Genomic DNA, 21,061 nt, shown 5'->3' on the forward strand with positions numbered 1-21,061 from the left:
TGTGTTTCACCTTGGTTTATTGAAAGGAATCAATTTTCAAGATTCATCAAATCAATAAGAAGGAAAAGTGAGATCAAAGAAACAACAACAAACGTTTCACTGTAACTTTGGTGACTTGGCCTCAGGATCTGTGCTGGCGAAGCTGGAGGTGGCAGGGAGGGCTGTTTCCAGGCCCTTCCTTGCCTCAGGCTTAGCGGCCACATTTATTTACTCCAGGGGGAGTCTGGGGGCCCTGAAGCCCCACCTGGTCCTAACCTAGGAGCCCAAACAGCTGTGCCTCCCCCTTTGTGGCAGGAAGCTTGTCCTTTGTGTTGGAATCTGGGTCACTGTTACCCAGCTCTGCCCATAAAGCTCCAAGTGGAGGAGGCTGAGCTGAGCTTTGATTGACAGGAGCCCAGAGGTATGAGGGTGGCAGAGCCGAAGGCAGTTCCTACCACTCAGATTTCTGGGTCTCTCCTAAGAATCAGAGTTGCTGGTGTTCCCAAGCCCTGGAAGGGCTGTCTGGAGCTGGGTTTGGAGCTTGGGTCCCCAGGAACAACTCAGGGTTTGGTGGTTAGGAAAAAGTATATTGCTAGAGAGGTTTGGAGATGCCCACCAAGGAGAAATGCCAGGCCAGGAGTGGCTACTTCAGCCCCCAAATACCTGTGTCCCCCAAAATGTGCTCACATGGGTGTTACTGATGAGCCCGGTGGCGCAGGGCCGGGCAGGGAGAGCTGGGTTTGAGAGAGACTTGGGGCTTCTTGGCCCTGGGCTACGGGAGGGAAGGCGGTAGGATGTGGTTAGCCCAGCTGACCTCTAGTGCAAACCCTACACAGGGTGCCAGGAAGGGCGGCAGGCAGCTCTTCTGGGATGGTACCACGCCCAGGGCCAGGCCTCAGAGATGGGCTGTGGAGGAGAGGGGGCAGAGAGTCCCCTTGCCCCAGTAGAACCTGGTCAGAAATAGGACTTGGGAGGCACGGTACTGGACAGAGGCACAGGCCTGCTCACTCAAAGGTCTCCCACTGCCTGCGGAGCTGCTCTACAGAGGTGGAGGCTGGGGCTGCGCTGGGGCACACATCTTGCTTGGTTTTTTGTAGCAAGTCTTCAAAGGGGTCTCTGGCCTGTGTGGGAGCAGAGGGCTGCAGGGCTGGCTCTAGACCCTGGGGGGGGTCTGGGAGGCAGCAGTGGGGGTTCACCAGGCCTCAGGGCTAACCCTTGCTTGGCCTCAGCAGCCCTGGCACTTGAACGGGCCAGAGGCAATGTTCGGATCCTGGGGGGGGCAACAGCTGGGGGGCCAAGTGGCTGCAAGGGACTAGCGTGGGCACCCACGGGGGTCTGGCCAAAGAGGTTGGGCATGGAGAGGGCAGACAGGTTGGGCTGAGACCTGTGAGGGGCATAGAAGCCAGAACCAGACAATAGGATGCTCGGTGCATATGCCGGCCCCAGGGATGCTGGAGGGGTCCCAAAAGGTCTGGCTGGCGTAGACCCCAGGGACATGGTGGGTGGTGCTACTGGCATAGATGGGACAAAGGGATTGAGTGGTGGCTGTGCGAAAGGGGTGGGTGTCATGGTGGGGGGGAAGCTGAGCTGGGGGGGTTAGTGTGCTGGACACACTGGGGTTGGAAGGATGCGGTGGGATGGTGCTGCCTGACCAGGTTGTGTTAAGTGGGTCCAGGAGTGCAAGCAGGGAGTCACTGCCTATGCCTGCAGCTCCTGGAGCTGGGCTGAGCGGCTGCAGAAGTTCTGTGGGGCCTTGGGGGACAGCACTGGGGAGCAGCCCTGGCACAAGGGCTGAGCTCAGGGCAGCTTGTCTTTGCCGGTCCAGCTGTAGCTGCTCTGAAGAGAAGTCACCAAATGGGCCGCCAGCAGCCTGGAGCTTGGCCGGGCGGGCAGTGGGTGGTGGAGGCACGATGCCCAGCTCAGGGGTCTTTCTGCCTTGTGGCCGGGGAATGGTGATGCTGCCTGGAGTTTGGATGGGAGCCTCCTCCTTGGTGCTGGGGCTCAGGATGCCATTCTGGTTTTGGGGTCTGTGAGGCAGTTGTGGGGTCTGTGAGGCAGTACCAAACAGAGCTGAGGGCTTCTCAGGGGAGGTGGTGGAGGGTTTGCTGGGGATGGCCGTGTCGTCCTGGCCCAGACTCCAGAGCGTGGTATACGGATGAGGAAGTTTCAAAGCGACAGCCATGCTGAGGCCCCTCTCGCTTCTGCACAGGCCCAGCCTCTGTGGGGAGGGAGAGGGAGGGATGAGCACTGGCTGACTCAGGTAACGGTATGAGTGCATGCCCTTTTCCAACCCTTGCCGGGAACATGGCTTCCGGGACTGGGAAGTTACGGTACCCAGGACACCTGCAGAGACCCAGGCGTGTCCCCCAAAGGGAATCCAGAGAATCTCTTGTCTTTTTACAAAAGCCTATGCTTGCCAAGTAGTTTCAGGAAAGCGTCCCCATCTGTGGGCATTTCTGCTGTTTGGAGATCGTGGTATCTTTGATCACATTCCAAAGGGCAAGTGTGGCTTCAGGCCTGGCTAAAGGCACACAGCCCAGAGGAAAGGGGTCTCTACCCGCCACTTAGGCCATTCATTCCCAGGGGGTGGGATACCCGTGAATCCCAGAGGGGGGGTGATGGTAGTCTCACTGAGAGAACCAACCCAGAGCCCAGTTTGATCAAGGAGCCCTGCAGCAGCCCAACCTGTGCGGCAAGAACAGAGGCAGTCACCGTGCTGTGCCGGCATCGTCTCCCCTCCCCCACGACGGCCGGAGGCACTCTGTGCTGCTTGCAATGGGGTGGGGCTGAGCACTGACTTAAGATGGGTGACATGAGGTAATGAAGTGGTGTCCCCCTGATCCCTTCCACTGTGACTTGGAGTACCTACCTCATGAGCAGGAGGCACCCATCAACTAATCTGTTCTACCTCCACCATACCTGGTAGTCGAAGTTCCCTGGCTGTTCCCGCAAATCTTTGGGGGTCCGGAGGTCCTCCAAGCTCTTGGCTTGGCTCAGTGGCTGCAGTGGCGCTTCCATGTCTAGGCTGCTGAAGACATCTTCTAGAAGGTCGATGCTGGCAGCTCGGTCAGGTGGGGCAGGGATAGGTCCCCGGGGTTCCTGCACAAGCTGCTCTGGGCTCCCGGTCTCGTCACCTTCTGCACTGTCTGATTCTTTCAAGGTCCGGTATGGCTGTGGCCTGGGAGGAGACAAAGCCAGCTGGATTTCCCTCCAGGGCATCTATGGTCCCTAAGAATGCCCAGGACTCAGGACCAATGTTTCAGATCTTCTGGGGCTGAATTGGGTTTTCAGCCTACCTGGTGCCCTGGGCAGGATGCCACGAGGAGACCCTGAAGTGCCCCAGGCCCCAGGTCTTTGTAGGTAGCACGACTTGTTGTTTTTGTTTTTGTTTTTTTTGCTTTTTCAAGAAAGGGTTTCTCTGTATTGTTTTGGAGGCTGTCCTGGAACTCGATCTGTAGACCAGGCTGGCCTCGAACTCTGCCTCCCAAGGGTAGCACGATTGAAGGGGGCATTTGTAGGCGTCTGCCTGTAGCCAGGTCTAGAGCCCCTTGGTGAGTCATCTGACCTTATGAACCTCAGCTGATGCCGTGTTAGTGTGGTTCCACGAACAAGTACAGAGGACATGCAGAGGCTGGTGACAACCGCCTGTGGCGTGCATGGCTGCCACCTGTGCTCTGTGTGCTCGGTGCATGTACACGTTACAACCTTTCTGGTGAGCTGGCTGTAAGTAGCAGCTGGTGCCTTTTGCTTTCCCACTGAGCCTCAGGGCACGACAGATCTGTGGGGACGCAGCACCTGCCCTGCCCTCCAGCAGGGGCTGGCCAGGGCAGTGCCTCCCCTCTAGGGTCAGGCTGGCTGGTGCTGGCGAAGTGGGTGGAAGGCTCCACCTGCTGGTCATAAGCAGGCTGACGCCAAAGGCCCATTGAACAATTGGGAAGGAGGCGGTCCCAGCACCGCCCATCAGATTTTGCTGACTGGGACTTACACCCTACCTTACAGATGAGGAAACTGAAGCACCCAGTAAGGGGTGGAATGGAAGCCAAACTGGAGAGTCTCACTAGTCTAAGTGCAAAGGAGGGGATGAGGAGCAGCCCTCCTTCCCAAACACAAGGAAACCCTTTGTGTTGTAAATTAGGATGCAACAGCTCTCTTTAAACACACAGGAAGCCCTGAACTGGCTCTAAACCCAGGCTAAAGGAGGGAGTTTAACCATCGCTTAACGGAGGACACTCTGAGCTGCCGTGTCTCAGAGGTAGAACCAGGAAAGAGGGAAAGAGCCTCAGCCAGTCATTCACAGAGGCCCTGGACAGTCACGGTGTGTGGGGGCCCGAGCGGGCTGCGAGCTTGTGTTCTTTCAATAGTTCTCTCTGTTCTAACTAGCTAGTAACAGCTACATCAGCGGACACATTAGATCTGTGATCGCACAGCCATGACTGCTGTGGGAAGCAGATTCTTCAGACATTTAAAAGAAAAAGATCAAAGAGAAATAGTAAATATACTGAGGAGGTGTGTGTGCAGCTCAGGTACCTCAGACTAAGGGGACACTGCCACCGTCCCAGTAATCTGGCAGCACGAAAGGAACGGGGTTGGGAGGGGCAGCCTTGGACTTAGAAAGTCCAGGATGAAGCTACAGGGAGAGGACCTAATGCTGGGCATGAGGTTAGGGAACAGAGAGGAGGGAGGGGAGGGGTGGAGGGAGAGAAGCCCCCTCCCATGCGAAGGGACTAACAGCTACGTTGGAGGTGCATCCCTGAGGCTCCTGGGAAGAACATTTGTATGTAAGGCAAGCCACCCCTTCTAAAAATGTTTGTCATTTAAATGCAGTTTAGGTTATAACATAATTAAGACAAAATTAATCTTAAGAAACTCAGGTAGACCCACACATGTAAAGCACACACACACACACACACACACACACTTTTCTCTGAGACAGGGTCTTGTGTGTAGCTCAGACTGGCTGGGAACTTGCTATGCAGCCCAGGCTAGCCTCAAACTCACTGTCCTTCCACCTCAGCCCCCAGTGCGGAGGTCGCAGGCCCGTGTCACCACACAAGGTGGGTACGCTGGTAGTATCCCATAGTTGTGTCACTCAGTTGGCTTTTTCCTGCCTGTCTCCATGCTTTCTAGGGCACACTAAGAAATGGAGGCTCTGTAGTCAGGCTTACTGTGGTCACCAGTTCCACTAACAAGTCGTTTTCCCCTTGTAAGGAAGGGGATTGGCATTTCTGTCTCACCTGTCACCTTTGTTGTCACAGCCTTGTGGGGCTGCCACAACAGGAGCCTGAGGGAAGGCCGTGGTTGCGGCATACACCCCACCAGCTGGCACCCAGGAACCTCTCTCCCCGTGGTAGCAAGCAGCCCCAGCTCCTCATGCTCTCCCCCGTACCCACAGCATCACCAGATTAAGCCAAAGGAGCTGGAAGAAGGGAGAGAGACCATTCAAAGGGAGCAGAGAAGAGAAAGCTCTCAGTGAAACCGGCGCTCGGTGCCTCTTCCCGTTGGCATTCCTCATCAGAGTCTTCAGAGAGAAAGACAGCATAGTGTCGGAAGGGTTTTACCAGGCTGGACAAGAGAGAGAGAAGAGGCAGTTAGGGCGCCATGAGAACACAGGGTTGGGAGAAGGCCCAGGCTACGGGATCAGGAGGCTGGCACGGTCATGTATGCTGGGGGCCTGGACTCTCATCCAGTCATGTCTGGCCTGATTACCCACTTCCAGTAGGTTAACCCTGACTGGACAATGACTCATGCCCAGAGATGCTCACTGTTCTCTGTTTAAAGCACTAAAACACTTCCAGCAAGTAGACCCAGGTACTTCTGGCTGAATGCCCCCTTCCCGTCACATGTAATGCCAATGAAGAGAATTTTAAACCATGACACAGTTACTACTTTTATGGCTGGCCATCCCAAACCTGTAGGCTCCATCTCTACAGATTCAATCAGCTGAGTTGAAAATATTTGGGCATTTAATACCTTTAATCCTTTAATTAAATCCCAGTACTCAGGAGGCAGAGGCAGGTGAATATCTGTGAGTCTGATGCCAGCCTGGTCTACAGAGTGAGTTCCAGGACAGCAAAGGCCACACAGAGAAACTGTCTTGAGAAACAACAAAGAAAATGTTTGGAAAAACTTGTATCTGTAATGAGCATGTGCAGTCCCTTCCCGTCATTATATCATTCCCCCAATACAGCTCAATAGCCATCTACACAGCATGTATACTAGATTAGATATAAAAATTCCGCAGGTGGTTTAGAGTATATAGGGGGGTATGTGGGTTCTTTGCAAACATCATTCCATTTCACAGGCTGGGCATGGAAACTCGGCGTTTCGGCATCTGGGACTGGTTCCCCGTAAGCGACTCATGGAAAAATCACACAAGAGAAAGACTGGAAAAGAAATGCTTAAATCCCAGTAATGGCAGGTGGGACTGTGGGTGACTCCACTCCTGCTCCTTTTCCTTCTCTATAGCACGCATCTCCACATCAGCCACAGGGAGAGCTATGGAAAGAGAGCTATGCGGAAGCAGCCCTTAAGAAGACCGTTTCTGATCAGCTGCCCTCTCTGGAGTCTCCTCACATGCTTCTGCAGAGAGTCTTTTCATCTGTGATGTGGAGATTAAATATTCATTGTTATAAAAATATATCCCCCTCATCAGCTACCTGTGCTCTGGCCACACACACACCTGGCTACTAGCAATTATGTACGGACCAGCAATGCCAATGAAAGGCTATGGGCTCAGTGGAGGAGAGCCCAAACTGTGGCCTGTTCAAATCCTACCATGGATGCTGTGGCAGCTAACTCTGCCCTGTCAGTGGCTGGACTCATTGTGAAAAGCCCCAAGGGCAACAGTGTAGGTTTGGGGACACAGGCAGGAGACATTGCATCAGAACAGCCTTCCTGCACTTTCTATGCTGGAATTCCTTTCTTTAGGTTTATTTAGGAGAGGGCAATACATTCGGAACAAGCACAGTAAGGCCTGAGCAGAAGGCTGGGGTGGCCAGGCTGTGACCGCATTGCTAGAACTAAGCTGTTACTGCTCCAAACGGCTCCCAGAGCCGTCCCCAGCCTCAGCACCTCGGCCGCATGCCTCATTTTCTCCCTCATCCCTGCAGGCTGGCCATCAGTTTTACTCTCAAACGTCAGTGGAGGTTGTGGCTTCCTGGGGAAGTTACTAGCCCAGGGCCACGCTCGAGGAGGAGGCAGGGCTCCAGGGCTCCGCTGGCCTCCACTCCCAGGCCACCTGGGTACCTAGGCTGAGCACATGAGCTCTTCCACAGCTGCAGAGGCATGCTGGTGGCAGGAGCCTCTGGATGGAGAACCTGCCTCGCACGATCTGGATCTGGCACAAGATTAGGTCCCCGCTGCTTTCACAGCCAATGAGACTGAGTAGATGCAAAATGGGTGAGGAGAAATCCTCACTTGCCAGGGACACCTGCTCATTCTATTGCCCCTGCTCTCTCCCTCTCCCTCTCTCCCTCTCCCTGGGCAGCTTGAGGTACATGCTGGGTAGGGGTGGGCTCAGGATGCCCCGAGGTCCCTTCCCACCCACCCCACTTCTGCTGGAGAACTATCTCCAAGCAGTCACCCTCTGCCTACCCTCAGCACACTGAGACCTGACCTGAATGTCATCCCTACGATGTGCCTAAATGTCACCCCAAATGTCATTGCGTGGAGTTCCCAGCTCTCCCTGGCTGTGGGTCTCGGCACATCATAGATCCCCGTTAATCTGCAGTTTTGTTCCTGACTGAGCTCAAGGCACATTGGTTCACCCACATTGGTGGTTGAAGGAATGAGAGCTGGCTGCTGGAGATCCCCCTTCTCCTGGAGCACCTAACACCCCACACAGATCATTTCATCACTTCAGAGCTCTGGTGGATGTGCCATGTGATTTGGTCAATCAGAGCTTTGTCATGTCCAGGCCACATGGATGACGATAGCTCATCAAATAATTCACATATTGTCCATACAGTTTCTTACTAATTCTTCAAGCTCAGAGAGGGAGAGACTCTTGCCTGGGGTCACACAGCAACTGAAGGTAGTGCTGAAATGGAATCTGGATTCGCCTGTCTCTAAACACTACAGGGGCCTGCCACCTGTTTCCTGAGAAGTAGGGAGTTTCGCCCTCCACTTTTAATGAAAGGTGAGATTTCAAAATAATCTTATTTAAATTCAACTGCTCATGTTCTCCCATGAAAGATACAGTCAGATATTTGTCAGGGATAAAGGATGAAGCATCGAAAACGTCCAGGTTTAAATTTTTTATTAGCTTAAGGCGGAATATAAAAAAATGTACCTCTTCCCTCATTAACCCAATTCAGCTACTACCCTGCAGTCTGCCCCCCACCATTTGCCTAGGTTTTATTACACACAAAGGGCTGTCTGGGAAAGGCAGGCCTCGCTGAACTTGGCTACACAGCAAAGGCTGTGACGTCACGGCTTGAGAGAAAGGCTCTGTCGATCATGGCTTGGACCTATCATCCCCGCTGCCCCTGCCCCGTCCACCACCCCGCAGTGGAGTTCCCATGTGAATGACTCCTGAGCCCTTTCTAATGTTTGCTTTAACGTGTCGCTGGTTAGAGCGCGTGTGTGACAGTGGTGACAGGCGAGGCTGTTCCTTTTTAAATACCATGTCAGAGACACGGCGTCAGGAAGCCAGGATGTGCTCTGTGCTCTCGCTGCTCCAGGATCACGCTGGCTTATTTTTTAATGAGGACGATCTACATCTCCAGTTTTTTATGTGTCACATTGCATGGACAAATCAGCCGCACGTCACGCTTGCCCAAAATGAAGTGCTGACAAATGTAGATGTTTCAAATTTAATTGACATTTAAATGCACTTGAGACAAAGATGGGAGGAAATCGGCCAGGCCTTGGTCTCTCGAGGTAATGAAGAGACGCCATGATCGTTTTAGAAGAATCGTTTCACTCCAGCACAAAGGTCTTCACTTTGTAAATGGCCTGGCTACTTTTGTCCCTTGCTGACACAACCCTGGTCAGAGAGGCACCAGAGAAGGCCAGCCTGTGCACTTTCTGCCTCCTTTCCCTCTTTCCAGACACCTTGGCAAAGTCACTTTACCTTCTTGGACCTTGAGTTTTCTGCAAATGGAGAAGCTGCCACCTTCCAGTCTGAGCAGAGAAGTGAAATATTCAGTAAGGGCTTTGATTGGTGTCTGGAAAGCTCGAGTCCTCAGCTGCTGTCTGATGCTCCCTCACAGCTGATGCCAGGCCCTTGTACCTGGTCAGGGATGAAGAGGTGGTTGCTCCCTTCCAAGTGCATGGTTCTCTGTTGGCTGTATCTCAGCACATGGGCCAGACTTCCTCAGAGTTTCCACATCTTTCCAATCCCAAGATACAGGGCCAGTCCTCAACCACAGGCTTGCCAGTGGCTGAAAAGGCAGAAAGGGCTCTCAAAGCAAGGTGTGGTAGCTCTGGGAGCTGGCCTGGAGCTGCTCCCAAGAGCCAGAGTGAGGGCCATTGGGCCCAGGGAGCAACTGAAGGCTGACACAGGAACTAGCTGCACAGCAAGGGGCCTTTGCACAGTTACATGAATATCTGCTGAAGAATGAGGGTCATTGCCATTACCAGTTACCGTCAGAACAAGGGGTAACCGCTGTCAGTGATGGTTCCTGCTGTCCACTCCCTTGGACACTATCTCTGCCAGGAGACACTTGGGGTCAGGGATATTCTTGGCTCACAGACACCCTGGACAATGGTATGGACGTCACACTGTCATTGTGAGCAGGGCAAGTGTGGCTTGATGGGCAGAGGTGCCTCTGAAAAGCAGCAAGGGCAGGGTGTTCAGGAGAGGGTGGACCTTGGGGTTGGGGTTCTCGGAACAGCGTAAGGACTGATGGCTTGGGTAGGCTGAGCTGCTGTCTGGTCAGGAGCTGGGCTATCATCAGAGCAGGGAGGTAGTCAGTCTGTCTCAGGCTTGCTGTGACATTCTTTCCCAGTCCCCACTAATCACCCACTAAGTTATCCTTCAACCCGTGTGGTCATCCCTTCTTTCAACACAATGCTCTTTCAACCCAACGCTAATGCCCACATTGTAGGCTCAGACTGAGAAGTGCTTCCCATGTTACCAGGTAGACACACAAGAAGACATTCCACTCTCGGCTCTGCGCTTGAGGGCAGTTGGAGATGGGGAGTCTGGAAGACATTGTGTGGACTCAGCCCTTTACCCTCAGGTCAGCCACTGCCCTCCTGCCTGAAGGCCATGGCAGCAATGGCAGGAGAAGGGGCAGTACTCATGGCAGTCTTACAAGTGTGACTCAGCTTCAGGACAAGTTGTTCCATTTGTGTTTGAGGGGCTCACATTTTTCTGGCTGGGCTCCGGGAGGGAACGCAAGCTGTGCGAGTGGCTGGGAACACGGGATACTGAGCCAGGGTGGCATGGCATGTATCTGGGGTCTCAGCAAGGCTGGGAATGTCTTTAGCGGTGGCTGAAAGGGTGACTTCTGGGGCTTCCTATACACTCCCTGTGGTGACACACATGGGAAGCACCCTTCCTGCACGTGTGGAGAGGGTGCAGATGTGTGCACGCAGCTGCCCTTGACTTCTGTGGAACCTTTGCACTCAGTCCTCTGAATAGCCACTGATGCAAACAAGGGCTATTGTCGCCATCAGCCTGAAGGTGCACTCTGCTGTCAGTGGGAATACAGACACACCCAGTTTGGACACTCGTGGATGAGGGCTCCTGTTGGTTCCTGCTTTTCCAGTCCTAGTTCCAGCTTCTCTTTGTCTCTACCACCCAGAATCCGCTGGGGAAGGCAGGGAGTCAGGCCAGGGGCTTCTTACTCTGCTAATTGGGTCTGTGACCTTCTGCAAAGGTGTTTGGTTGCTCAGGCAGTGGGTACTGGCAGCCTGCCAGGTGGTAGCACCAAGACAGCTGCCCCTGCCCCCTGGGGCCCAGGCCCAGCTGGCATCTTGGAGACTTGCTCCTGAGCTGGTGGCAACTCCTAGCTCTTCCAGGGTCCGAGAAGGCGAGGTGCCAGCAGTCATACTCCATGTGAGGCAGACGGCTTCACAGTCACATTCCACACACACCTGGCCCACAGTAGGTGCTCGGTGTGGTTTGTGGTTATTTATTGGCACCTGCTTGTGGCTGGTGGACCGTGAACAGCAGCACCTGCCTTTACTGATTCATGCCTCTGGTCCTTTATGCGGGAAACGCCTTTGAGTAGAAGGCTCAATAAGCACTGGTTTGGGAGTCAAAGTCAGAGTTGAAAAATATGCAACTCTTACCCTGGAGAAGCTCAGAGCGAGTGTGTGTGTGTGTGTGTGTGTGTGTGTGTGTGTGTGTGTGTGTGTGTGTCCACATGCACACTTCCATAAACACATGCCCATGAGTGTGTATGAGATATCCAGAGGAATTTTAACAGTGCAGGTTCACACTGGAAACTGGGGCACAGGAAGCAGACTCATGGTCCTGGGAGAACATCAGGGTGTTGGGGGACTGAGTGACAGTTGCTGAAGAGGCGAGGAGGGGCCATGCGTCCCCTAATTGACGATGTGACTGTGGCACCTCCGGATACTTTCAGGTATGGTGTTAAAAGCATATGGTAGCCGGGCGTTGGTGGCACACACCTTTAATCCCAGAACTTGGGAGGCAGAGGCAAGTGGGTCTCTGTGAGTTCGAGGCCAGCCTGGTCTACAAGAGCTAATTCCAGGACAGCCTCCAAAGCCATAGAGAAACCCTGTCTCGAAAAAAAAAAAAAAAAAAAAAAAAGCATATGGCAGAGAAGACTTGGAGGTGGTGGGCGGGGAAGCCCACCCATGCACCAGGCCTCTGTCCAAACAACTGACCCCATCCCTGGTAGTTCTGGGCTGTGTAGGAGGGAAAGGGCTCGGCTGTTTTATCTAGCACCAATATGAGGCATGTCCACAGAGTTGGAGCAGCTTGTCTTCTGCCAGTGAGGGGGCAAGGACAAGAGAAGTGCCAAGTGTTCTGAGATGTAGGCTTCGGGCGTGGTCCTCAGCAAGGGCTTCCGACCTGTTTTCATCTTCTGGGGCCTCGGAGCACACTTGAGACAGATGTAATCACACATTGCTGTCCCTCAGCGGTGTGGGCTTCACTTGGTGCAGACTGTCTCTCCAGCCTGCTCACCTGCAGCTCTCCCCCATCTGGAAACTTTCCAATGCTGCTGGCTGCCCAGGAGCTAGGGGTGCAGCTCTGGCAGAAGGGGTGAGGCAGTGTGGCTCCTGCCCAACCTCACAGGGGACAGACGTCTTCCTACAGGGCTGACACGGTGCTGGCTTGGTCATCAAGAGGTAGACTTGAAGCCATCTCTGCCACCAACCAGCTCTGTGACCAAGGGCAGGGGCAGACTCTTGAACTTTCAGTCACTTATATAAAACAAAGCTCATGTCCCCAACCTCCCAACTTCTCATGACGGTGCAATGAAATGTCACATGTAAAGTGCCTCATACATGGTTCTCAGCGAATGGTAGGTAATGTTGATTCCATTTCTTACAGTGATACAGAATAAGAGAACGCAGTGAACAGGGGTTACCCTGGCAGTTTTCACATGCATGAAACTGTGGCAACAACATCTAAACACATAGTATAGAGCAGGCTTAAGGAGACCCTCCTCACTAGTGTTTATCCCTAGTGCATGAATGGGCTTTGGGAGCCCCTTCCCTATGCAGGAATACCTAGATACAGGGAGGGGAGCCTTGGTCCCACCCCAAATGATGTGACAGACTTTGATGATCCCCATGGGAGCCTCACCCTCTCTGAGGAGTGGATGGGGGGTGGATGGGGAGAGGGTGGGGAGAGTGGGAAGATGGAGGGACAGGGAACTGGATTAGTATGCAAAATAAAACTGTTTTTAATTTAAATAAAAAAAGAAGACCCTCTCCACTACGCTGTAGTCACAAATGATAGAAGTTATCAAGACACAAGTGGCAAGTCCTTACAGTTGGGTATCACAGACCAAGAAACTCCAAAAATATAATTATGCAAAGCCTGGAGGGTACTCTACACAAATGTATATACACACACATGCATACATACATAAATACATCATCCATCCATCCATCCATCCATACATACATACATACATGGCATTTTGAGACAGGGCTTCTCTGAGTAGCCCTGGCTGCCCTGGAACTCACTCTGTAGATGAGCTGGCCTCAAACTCACAGAGATCCTCCTGCCTCTGCCTCCCAAGTGCTGGGATTAAAGGTGTGCTCCACGAATGCCTGGTTAACACAAATATCTATGTGTAGTTGAATCAAAGGAGTGGGACTCAGAATGAACTTGCCTCTTTCCTGACCTCTAGGCTGTCTCTAAGGCTACCCCAGTATGCTGGCAAATTTTCTTACAAAGACAGACTTCATGTAGGTCTGGTGGGAGAGGTGAGCAGGCTTATGGTCCCCTGGTGACTGAATCTGGGTTCTTCTTTAGTACAAGGTAACTTACATAATAGGTTACAGCCAGAGGAATCTGCATGCAGAGACAAGCCACGATATCAGGAGAGCTTGGAGGGCAGGCGATCAGGACAGAGCCCTTCAGGTCCACTGCTGCCTGCCAGTTCCTAACTCGGGACTCGTAAGGTAGTTGCACCATGAGGAGGAACCAGGGGACATCTCTCTAGACTCTCAGCCACTCCGTGAGGACTGCTGCCCCAGTCCCACTGCAGCAGCCTTCTAAGGAACCCGAGGGGCACCTGAGGATGCTGTGCTCACTGGACTCGGCTCAGTCTCAGTGTGGGGTCCTGTGGGGGGGGGTGTGATGCTGGTCACAACACTCCCAGAGCTGTTCATGGGCTTTGGCTGAGAGGCAAGTTGGATGGGGGATTCCCCAACACCTGGCAAGCTGGGTGGAAATACCTTGGGGCTTGACAACCAGGCATGCCCTAGCTGGAAACTAAGGCCACCTATAACAAGGGGAGATGTGACCCTCTTTGCACTCACTGTACAGGCTGAGGGGCTTCTGAGGCAGAATCAGGAGAAGCTAGGGTCAGTCTTCCATCCTAAGACTGATGGTCCCACCAGTCATGGCCCTGGGACTTTACTATAAAGTCACAGCCTGAGCCTCAGTTTCTCTATCAAGAACCTGGAACAGCAACTACCTACCCAACATGATCCTAAGGGATGTGGTACCCAGCCAGCATTGCTTTTTTCTCATTCCTCAAGTGGAAATGCTCAGGTTCCTGTGAGGAAAGTTCTGTGACAGTAGATCTAAGGGGGTCCACTTCCCAGCTCCAGGTTCCAGAACCCGGGAAAAGGGCTGGCAAGCTGGGCAAGTGGTCTTGGGATGCAAAGCTGTGTCTTCGGGCAAAGCCAGACTACAAAGGTTCCCCTGGGCCTGTGTTAAGGAGGCAGCAGTGTGCAATGCTGAGGACAAGGAGGAGAGCCTCACTGGCCCGTGCCCCGCCCCACAGGGGAAAGGGCTAGCACTCAGGGACTCAGGGATAGATCTTGGGCCCCAGGCGAATGTCCTGCTGACCAGCATCTAAAGGAGGCCTCTCTGGCTTTGAATAATGGGAGGAACTAAAGCTTCCTAGAAAAAACAATGAGGAGGAGCTAATGCTTCTTAGAATAATAATAACAGGAGGGGCTGATGCTTCTTGGAGAGAAAGATCAGCTAACTATAGTTTTCATTTTTGAGTGTGCCTATAGGTGTGGATGTGCGGAGGCCAGAAGCTGACATCAGACATCTTCCCTATTGCCTCCGCCTTCCTGTTCTGAGGCAGTCTCTCCCTGAACCCCCAGCCCACCTGCAGGCTCGATGGGTTGGTCAGTGTGCTCTGTTCCCCTGGTGCTGCAGTTACGGATGGATATGCTCCACCACACCCAGACTGTATGTGGGTGCTGCGGATCCAGACTCGGGTCCTAATACTGACTGAGCCATCTCTCCAGTCCTTACCTCGTGTGAGTCAGTGAATGGTGACTGAAAAACACAGACTGTTTGTCTGGAAATCTCCTGAAGAGCATATCCAAATGCCAAGAAATGGCCTTACGGGGCTAGGAAACCTTAGGAAGGAAATTTCATTTTGGGTAAATGTAAATCAACAGATGAGTCACCATGGGAACTCTCTGAAGGCTGCTGAGTGTGTGCCTAGCGGGTTTTCAAAGATGCCCACTGAATGAATGGACACATGGGTACACATAAGAAGCAACAGACACAGGCACGCCATCAGGAAAGGAAGAAATGGACTTTAGCGGAGAGCTGCCGGCCACTGCTGGATCTTGGCTCTCAGAGCACTCAGCTCCCAAGAGTCTCCACTCGCTGAACAAAGGTAACTTGAACGGCTGTCACAGTGAGGGCTGGGCAGGAAAGAAGAGGAGTCACACTCCCCACAGCCCCGCGTCTGCAGGACCCCAGTGCTCTCACACCCGGCAGAGACCAAGAGCTGTCGGAGAGTCAGGGCGGGTCCTGAGCCCACGTGTGCCACTGGCACCAACCCGGACAAAGCCCGGCTCCTGCCTGCCAGCCCTTCTTCCCAGCTCCCAACTCGGAACCGGCAGACTGGTGGTGCTGTTTGCCTCCCCTTCTAGAACAATATTTTATGAGGAGTCTGTTTTATTAAAATATTTTCCGCTGGATGTTTCCTGTTTCGAGAAGTTGGTCTTGCCAGCTGGAGCTGGTGACAGTCGAGAGAAACACATCTGAGTGCTGTTGTGACACGCACTGGAAGGGGGAGAGCATGGGGGCAGGGGAGGCGCGGGGAAGCACCCGGGTGGCACGGCAAATGTCACTGGCATGATGGGAACACAGCCCCCCTCCTCCTCATTAAGAAAACGTGAGAAGAAACCCTAGCAATGACGTCCTGGAGCCTCCCTCGCCAGCCCCTGGCCAGGCTGAGCTGTGATGAGGTGTGCTCATGGGTCTGTCTTTTAATCCCTGTAACTGTGGTTTGCCAGCCCTCAACCGGCCTCAGACTCTTGTTCAGTTCATCTCAACCTGATGCTTTCTGGGAAGAAATCTAAGACACACGTTACATGACAATACTGAGGTGACACCAACAAGGCTAAGGCAATTACCAGAAGAGCCACCTTCTTGCCACAACCGGCTCTCTGTACACACTGAAACATCACCTCCTGTCATTGGTTTGGAACAGGAACAGCATAAATAGATATGCTTGGCAAGTCCAATCTCTAATCAGAGCACAAAGCAGGGAGTGTGTTTCTGTAGGTTGTGGACTGCTGCTGGTGTGTGTGTGTGTGTGTGTGTGTGTGTGTGTGTGCTCGTGCGATGCAAGGGCATCCTGAGTTTATGACTCAATATCTACAAGTTCATGGCCTCTGTCCCAGGACACTGTGTAAAAGGTTGATCAGCTACAAGAGGTGGCTAATTCCCCCTCCTCCTCAAGAGAATCTTTAGGGGAAGAGGAAACCCAGAGCCATGCAGCTTTCTCACCACTAGGGGGCAGTTATAATCCATGGCAAGGGAGATGGCCCTCAGTATTAGGCCCATGCCAATGTGCAGATCCCAAATTGAACCTGCCTCAACTTCAGGTGTCTCCTCTTCAAAACCTCACATGTCCAAGCACCTCCAGAAACACACACAGACTCTGCCTCTCTCTCCCTCCCTCCATCCCCTCCCCTCGGGTGTCTCTGGGTAAAGACTACTCAGGCTGCTTCTATAACAACGCAGACGGAACATCATGGAGGGCAGAAGAGCGCGGGCCACACCACAGCCTGACATTTTGGAACTGTTTCTCTATTTTGACACCAGTTCTTTGTAAACAGACGCACACAAAGGACAGTTGTTATTTTTTCCCTCAGCCCTCAGACAACCATAGGCCAAGACAGATTCCTGAACATTCCAAAGATACCGCAGGAAGCTGTCTGGGCAGAGGCAGAGGCCTGTGTTCACCAGGACAGGAGGAACAGTGCCGCCTCTCCAGGTGGCTCCCAGTCTGACCCTGCAGGTTCGGTCACCCCATTTACCCAACAGCCACCAGGATGTGACTGAAGCTGGGCTAGGTTGGGTCCTGGGGTGCCCTGAGGAGCTGCAGGCCAAAGAGGAGACTGAAGCAAAACCCTTGTAGCACAGGTGCGAAGGGTCTTGTGGATAAACTCAAGCTTCGGAGATCTGAGCACCGACAGGCCTATGAATGATGACAGCGGCCTATCTGAGCAAGTGACCTCTTTGGCAAGGTAGCGTATTCTAACGCGTGGGCTCTACATCTTCAGTAGGAGCGGCCTGGAACCTTTGGAGTGTGACTGAGTGCCATTTGGACCTCACCAATCAAAGCACAGCCCAGGTTCCCTGTTGGGGGAGGGGGCTCTTGCTAATGCAACAACAGAGGCTCAGACTCTGACACCAATGACCAAGCCCTGTCCCCTGTTTGGTCTCCTTGTGAAACACCTGCTCAGGGTTTCAAGGAGCCTCCAGGAGGGAGGCTGGGCTGCTTGGCCATTGTGAAGCTCCAGTTCAGGGGGCTCTTGGGGACAGAAGGGAGGTGGCAATGGTACTCACTGCTCAGGGCTTGGGACAGATGTCCTCCGGCCTTCTACAGTGATGTTGCTCTTGGGTCTCTTGACAACGTGCGGACGAGGCGGTCGTACCTAAGGATGAGCATGGGGAAATCCCCAAGAAGGAGTAAGTTGGGAAGGCCCCACAAGTCCACTGCAAACACTTGGGTAGGCAGCCCCAGAAGGCTTGGTGAGAGGTTCTGCAGATCTGGGCCACCAGAGTCCTATTTCTCACATTGACACACCATTAACACACAGCACATGGATGCGCTACCTGGAACTTAACCCGGATGCGGAAGGCTCTCCTCACCCACAGACCCACTGGCCTCTCAGAGGCCGAGGGAGGTGTGAGCTATATGGGAGGTAGATGGACAAAGCCCTTATCAGTGTGTGCAAGAGAGGTTCCATCCAGGCTTGTTTTGGGGGAACACATACTCAATGTACTCTTTCACAGCCAAATTACGGGGTACTTATTTTCCTCTCTAAGGGAAGGGGGAAGCAGGTGACAGTTTCCCAGGGTGCCCTGGGTCTGTCTTCCACCAGGGCTCAGCTGAGGGGTGGCAGCAGGCGCACGGGGGAGTAGACACTGGCTACACGAGCATTCTGCGCTGCTACCTCTGAAAGCCAAGATGCAGCCTCAGAGGAGAGGTGCCTCCTTCCCTCACCACTGGAGCTTGTGATGGATGTTAGGCCATGAATGTCTGGGTACTCTTAAGATGAGTCTCATTTGGTCCAACCAGCATTATGTGGCTCTATGTGTGGTATCATCACGTCTGACTACATCGGTGGCTCTTGTTCACGAAGAGAAGCCAGCATTGCAGCAGGCACAGGGGCCTGGCATTCCTTGCATGTGCAATGACGCACAGCTGAGCTCTGCTAACACGCACGCACTCCATTACCCACCGCCTTGCTCCACCCCTGGCAACTGGTGAGTGACAGCACAGCGGTGAGGAACAAGATTACAGGAGTTGGCTGCACACAAGACCAGTCTTGATAGAGTCTCGAGGAGCCCTCAGGCCTGCACACGTCTGACCGAACCAAAGAATTTCCTGTGGAGCGGCCAGTCTGAGCTCAGCCTCATTTGGCAAATCAGGGATGTGGTAAAGGCCAAGAACATTCCACAAAACATGCCGTCTTCTTCCACGGGGTTATTGTCAAGACTCAACCACGGGTGCGGGGAACAGTTGGTGTGAACATGGTATAGAGCAGGGCTCAAGAAATGCTCATCTGTTCCTTTGTGCTCTAGATCCCCCTGTTATCAACAGCAAAGGGAAGGGAGGCAGGAGCCTGTATGAAGAGACACTGCGAATCGTCTTAATCCTTTCAGGTGTCCTGTGAGGTGCCGGGTACATAGTGGGGCCTCAGCGAGATTTGCAGGCAGGCCAACAGCACTGTCTGGGATCTAACAGCGGTAAACACTGTTGTGGTTGTCTCTGTTATTATTACACTGCTACCCAAGAGACATTTGGTCAACATTTGCTGAATAAATGGATGGCTGTATCTTCCTCCATTCTCATATGGAGCTGGTTTTTCCAGCAAGGCCCCTGAGATCCCAGAGACTGTGCCTGCAAAGGAAGAGGGTGCAGCTGGGTGGAAGACGTCTTGTGCCCTTGCCAGCGACCTGGGGACTGTGTGCAGGGAGGTCAGACATTACGGCCTGTCTCCTTGTCCTGCACAGGGCTGCTCCTTGCTACAATGAAGACAGGTTAAGAATGTGAACTTGCTACTGAAATGGGGGATTAAGTTTGTGGCAACTTCAACTGAACTTGCAACGTGGTGAAACATGGGGAAAAAGAACAACAGAGCTAATTAGACGAGCTGAGCTGTCAGAGTGCTGCTGAATGGCTCAGCGCCAACAAACAAAAGGAATGGGTTGGCAATCAGCAGGATCGATGGAGGAGACTGCTTCATTAGGGATGATAAAACAGACAGAGGAGGGAGAGGAGCGAGGGGCGAGGGAGGGTGGGAAAGACACAACGGGCCAGAGACAGTCACCCCTGTGGTTACAGACACACCCAGAGTTACACATACCTAACTGGTGTAGGATTATCATTACAGACACTCAAGTGCACCAGGGCCCGGAGACTACAGTGTGTCTAGTCTTACAAACAGACATCTACAAAGGCATGCACAAGAGCGCCCATGCATGCATACACACACACACACACACACACACACACACACACACACACACACACACACACACACACACCATGCAGTGGCAGGCCACAACCAGGCCTACACGCACACAGGCAATTGGTTTAATAAAAGCTGAATCAAAAGACAACCATGGTGTACTTCAACAGTATCGCCCTTTTGGGGGTGAGGCTGGGTGGAGGGGAAAAAAAATCACTGTTATACACAACAGGGACTGGCCCACCATTGCTAGGATCGCAACAGTACCAGGGGAGAGAATGCTAAACAGGGCTTTCCAGCTCCGTTCAGGGGACTGGAGAGGAAAGTTGGGAAGCCAGCCAATTCCCTACCGGATTCAAAACCTGAGAAATCTAAGTCGGCAGGGTTAAGTGTGTACTGAATACAAAAGTACCGAGTACATTTGATTTTAATGGTGAGCAAGAAATAATAAATACAGAGCTTACAAAGTGCTTCACATGTGGGCCCGTAGCAGCCCGCCTCTCCCTGGTGGCTCCAGCCACTGTCCTTCATCTAGAAGACACCTCACGGTTTTCTTTAGCTCTTTCCTCCCCTTACTAGGAAGACACCTCAGAGCCTCTGTCACAGCTGAGCCCCAGCCACAGGTGCTGGGCTACAGGGTCCCTGCTGAGTGTCTCGCTACACTGGCCAGCAGCTGTGTGCTTAGTCAGATGTCATAGCCAGGTGACCTGGCAAACCCTGACATGGATCCCTGTCAGGCTATCATTTCTGTGGGCCTCAGGAGTTCTGTGCCCTAGGTCTCCCTAGTTCCTTCTCACCCAGTGTGGATTGGTATCCACTGGACACACTGACATCACGAATGCATCCAGGATGAATACTAGTCTCTTTGGCCTGGGGGGTCCCAGGCAGTGTATCTTCTAGCTTCCTAAACTGTCTCTCAACGACTCTGCTTACAGACGGGGAGCCCCAAGAACATGGCCAGTCAGTCACCTCCTGCCCTGGCTGGGGACAGAGGCAGCTGCTACCCACTCTTATTTTGGGGCAATATTTGCTTCTTCAAGTTCTCAGATGCCTGGACGCCCCACAGTCCACCCAAGCCACCACACTGTGAGACTAGGGGCCACAGGCGCTGTCTCCAGTACTTGAAGTTTGTTAGAGAGCTACTGTGATTTGAACCACATTGATCCCCTGCTTGTTTGGGAGCCCAGGCCTCTCAGGCTGCTCCTAAGCTCCCCACCAGCTATCTATGACTGCCAAACTAGAGAGGGAAGTCTGGTCTCAAAGGCCAACATGGTCTCTTACTATCTCTATGGTCTTGGCTACAAACTAGGGAAACGACGTCTGTCTTCTATGGGCTGGAGCAAGGATTGATAAAACAATAATGGAGTACCAAGCTCAGTCCCATGCACGTTCAGAGGTGCTTATAGTTCAGAGGTACTCATAGTTCCTAACTCTTTTTTCTCAAGACATGGTTTCTCTGCGTAGCTCTGGTTGTCCTGGAAATTGCTTTGGAGACCAGGCTGGCCTTGAACTCACGAGATCC

General features: G+C 53.0%; 1 protein-coding gene across 1 annotated transcript in view; it reads right to left on the minus strand.

The window, feature by feature from the left end:
- The window catches only part of Dennd1a (DENN domain containing 1A), a 490,889-nt gene continuing 469,828 nt past the window's right edge, over nt 1–21,061 (minus strand). The window contains 6 exon segments of the mRNA XM_021234065.2: nt 1–1,148; nt 1,150–1,572; nt 1,574–2,197; nt 2,899–3,157; nt 5,416–5,541; nt 17,408–17,496. Coding sequence (XP_021089724.1) covers nt 984–1,148; nt 1,150–1,572; nt 1,574–2,197; nt 2,899–3,157; nt 5,416–5,541; nt 17,408–17,496 — 1,686 coding nt within the window. The 3' untranslated portion in view covers nt 1–983.

This window comes from Mesocricetus auratus, unplaced genomic scaffold (assembly GCF_017639785.1).
Source record: "Mesocricetus auratus isolate SY011 unplaced genomic scaffold, BCM_Maur_2.0 Super-Scaffold_100047, whole genome shotgun sequence".
Taxonomy (NCBI): Eukaryota; Metazoa; Chordata; class Mammalia; order Rodentia; family Cricetidae; genus Mesocricetus; species Mesocricetus auratus.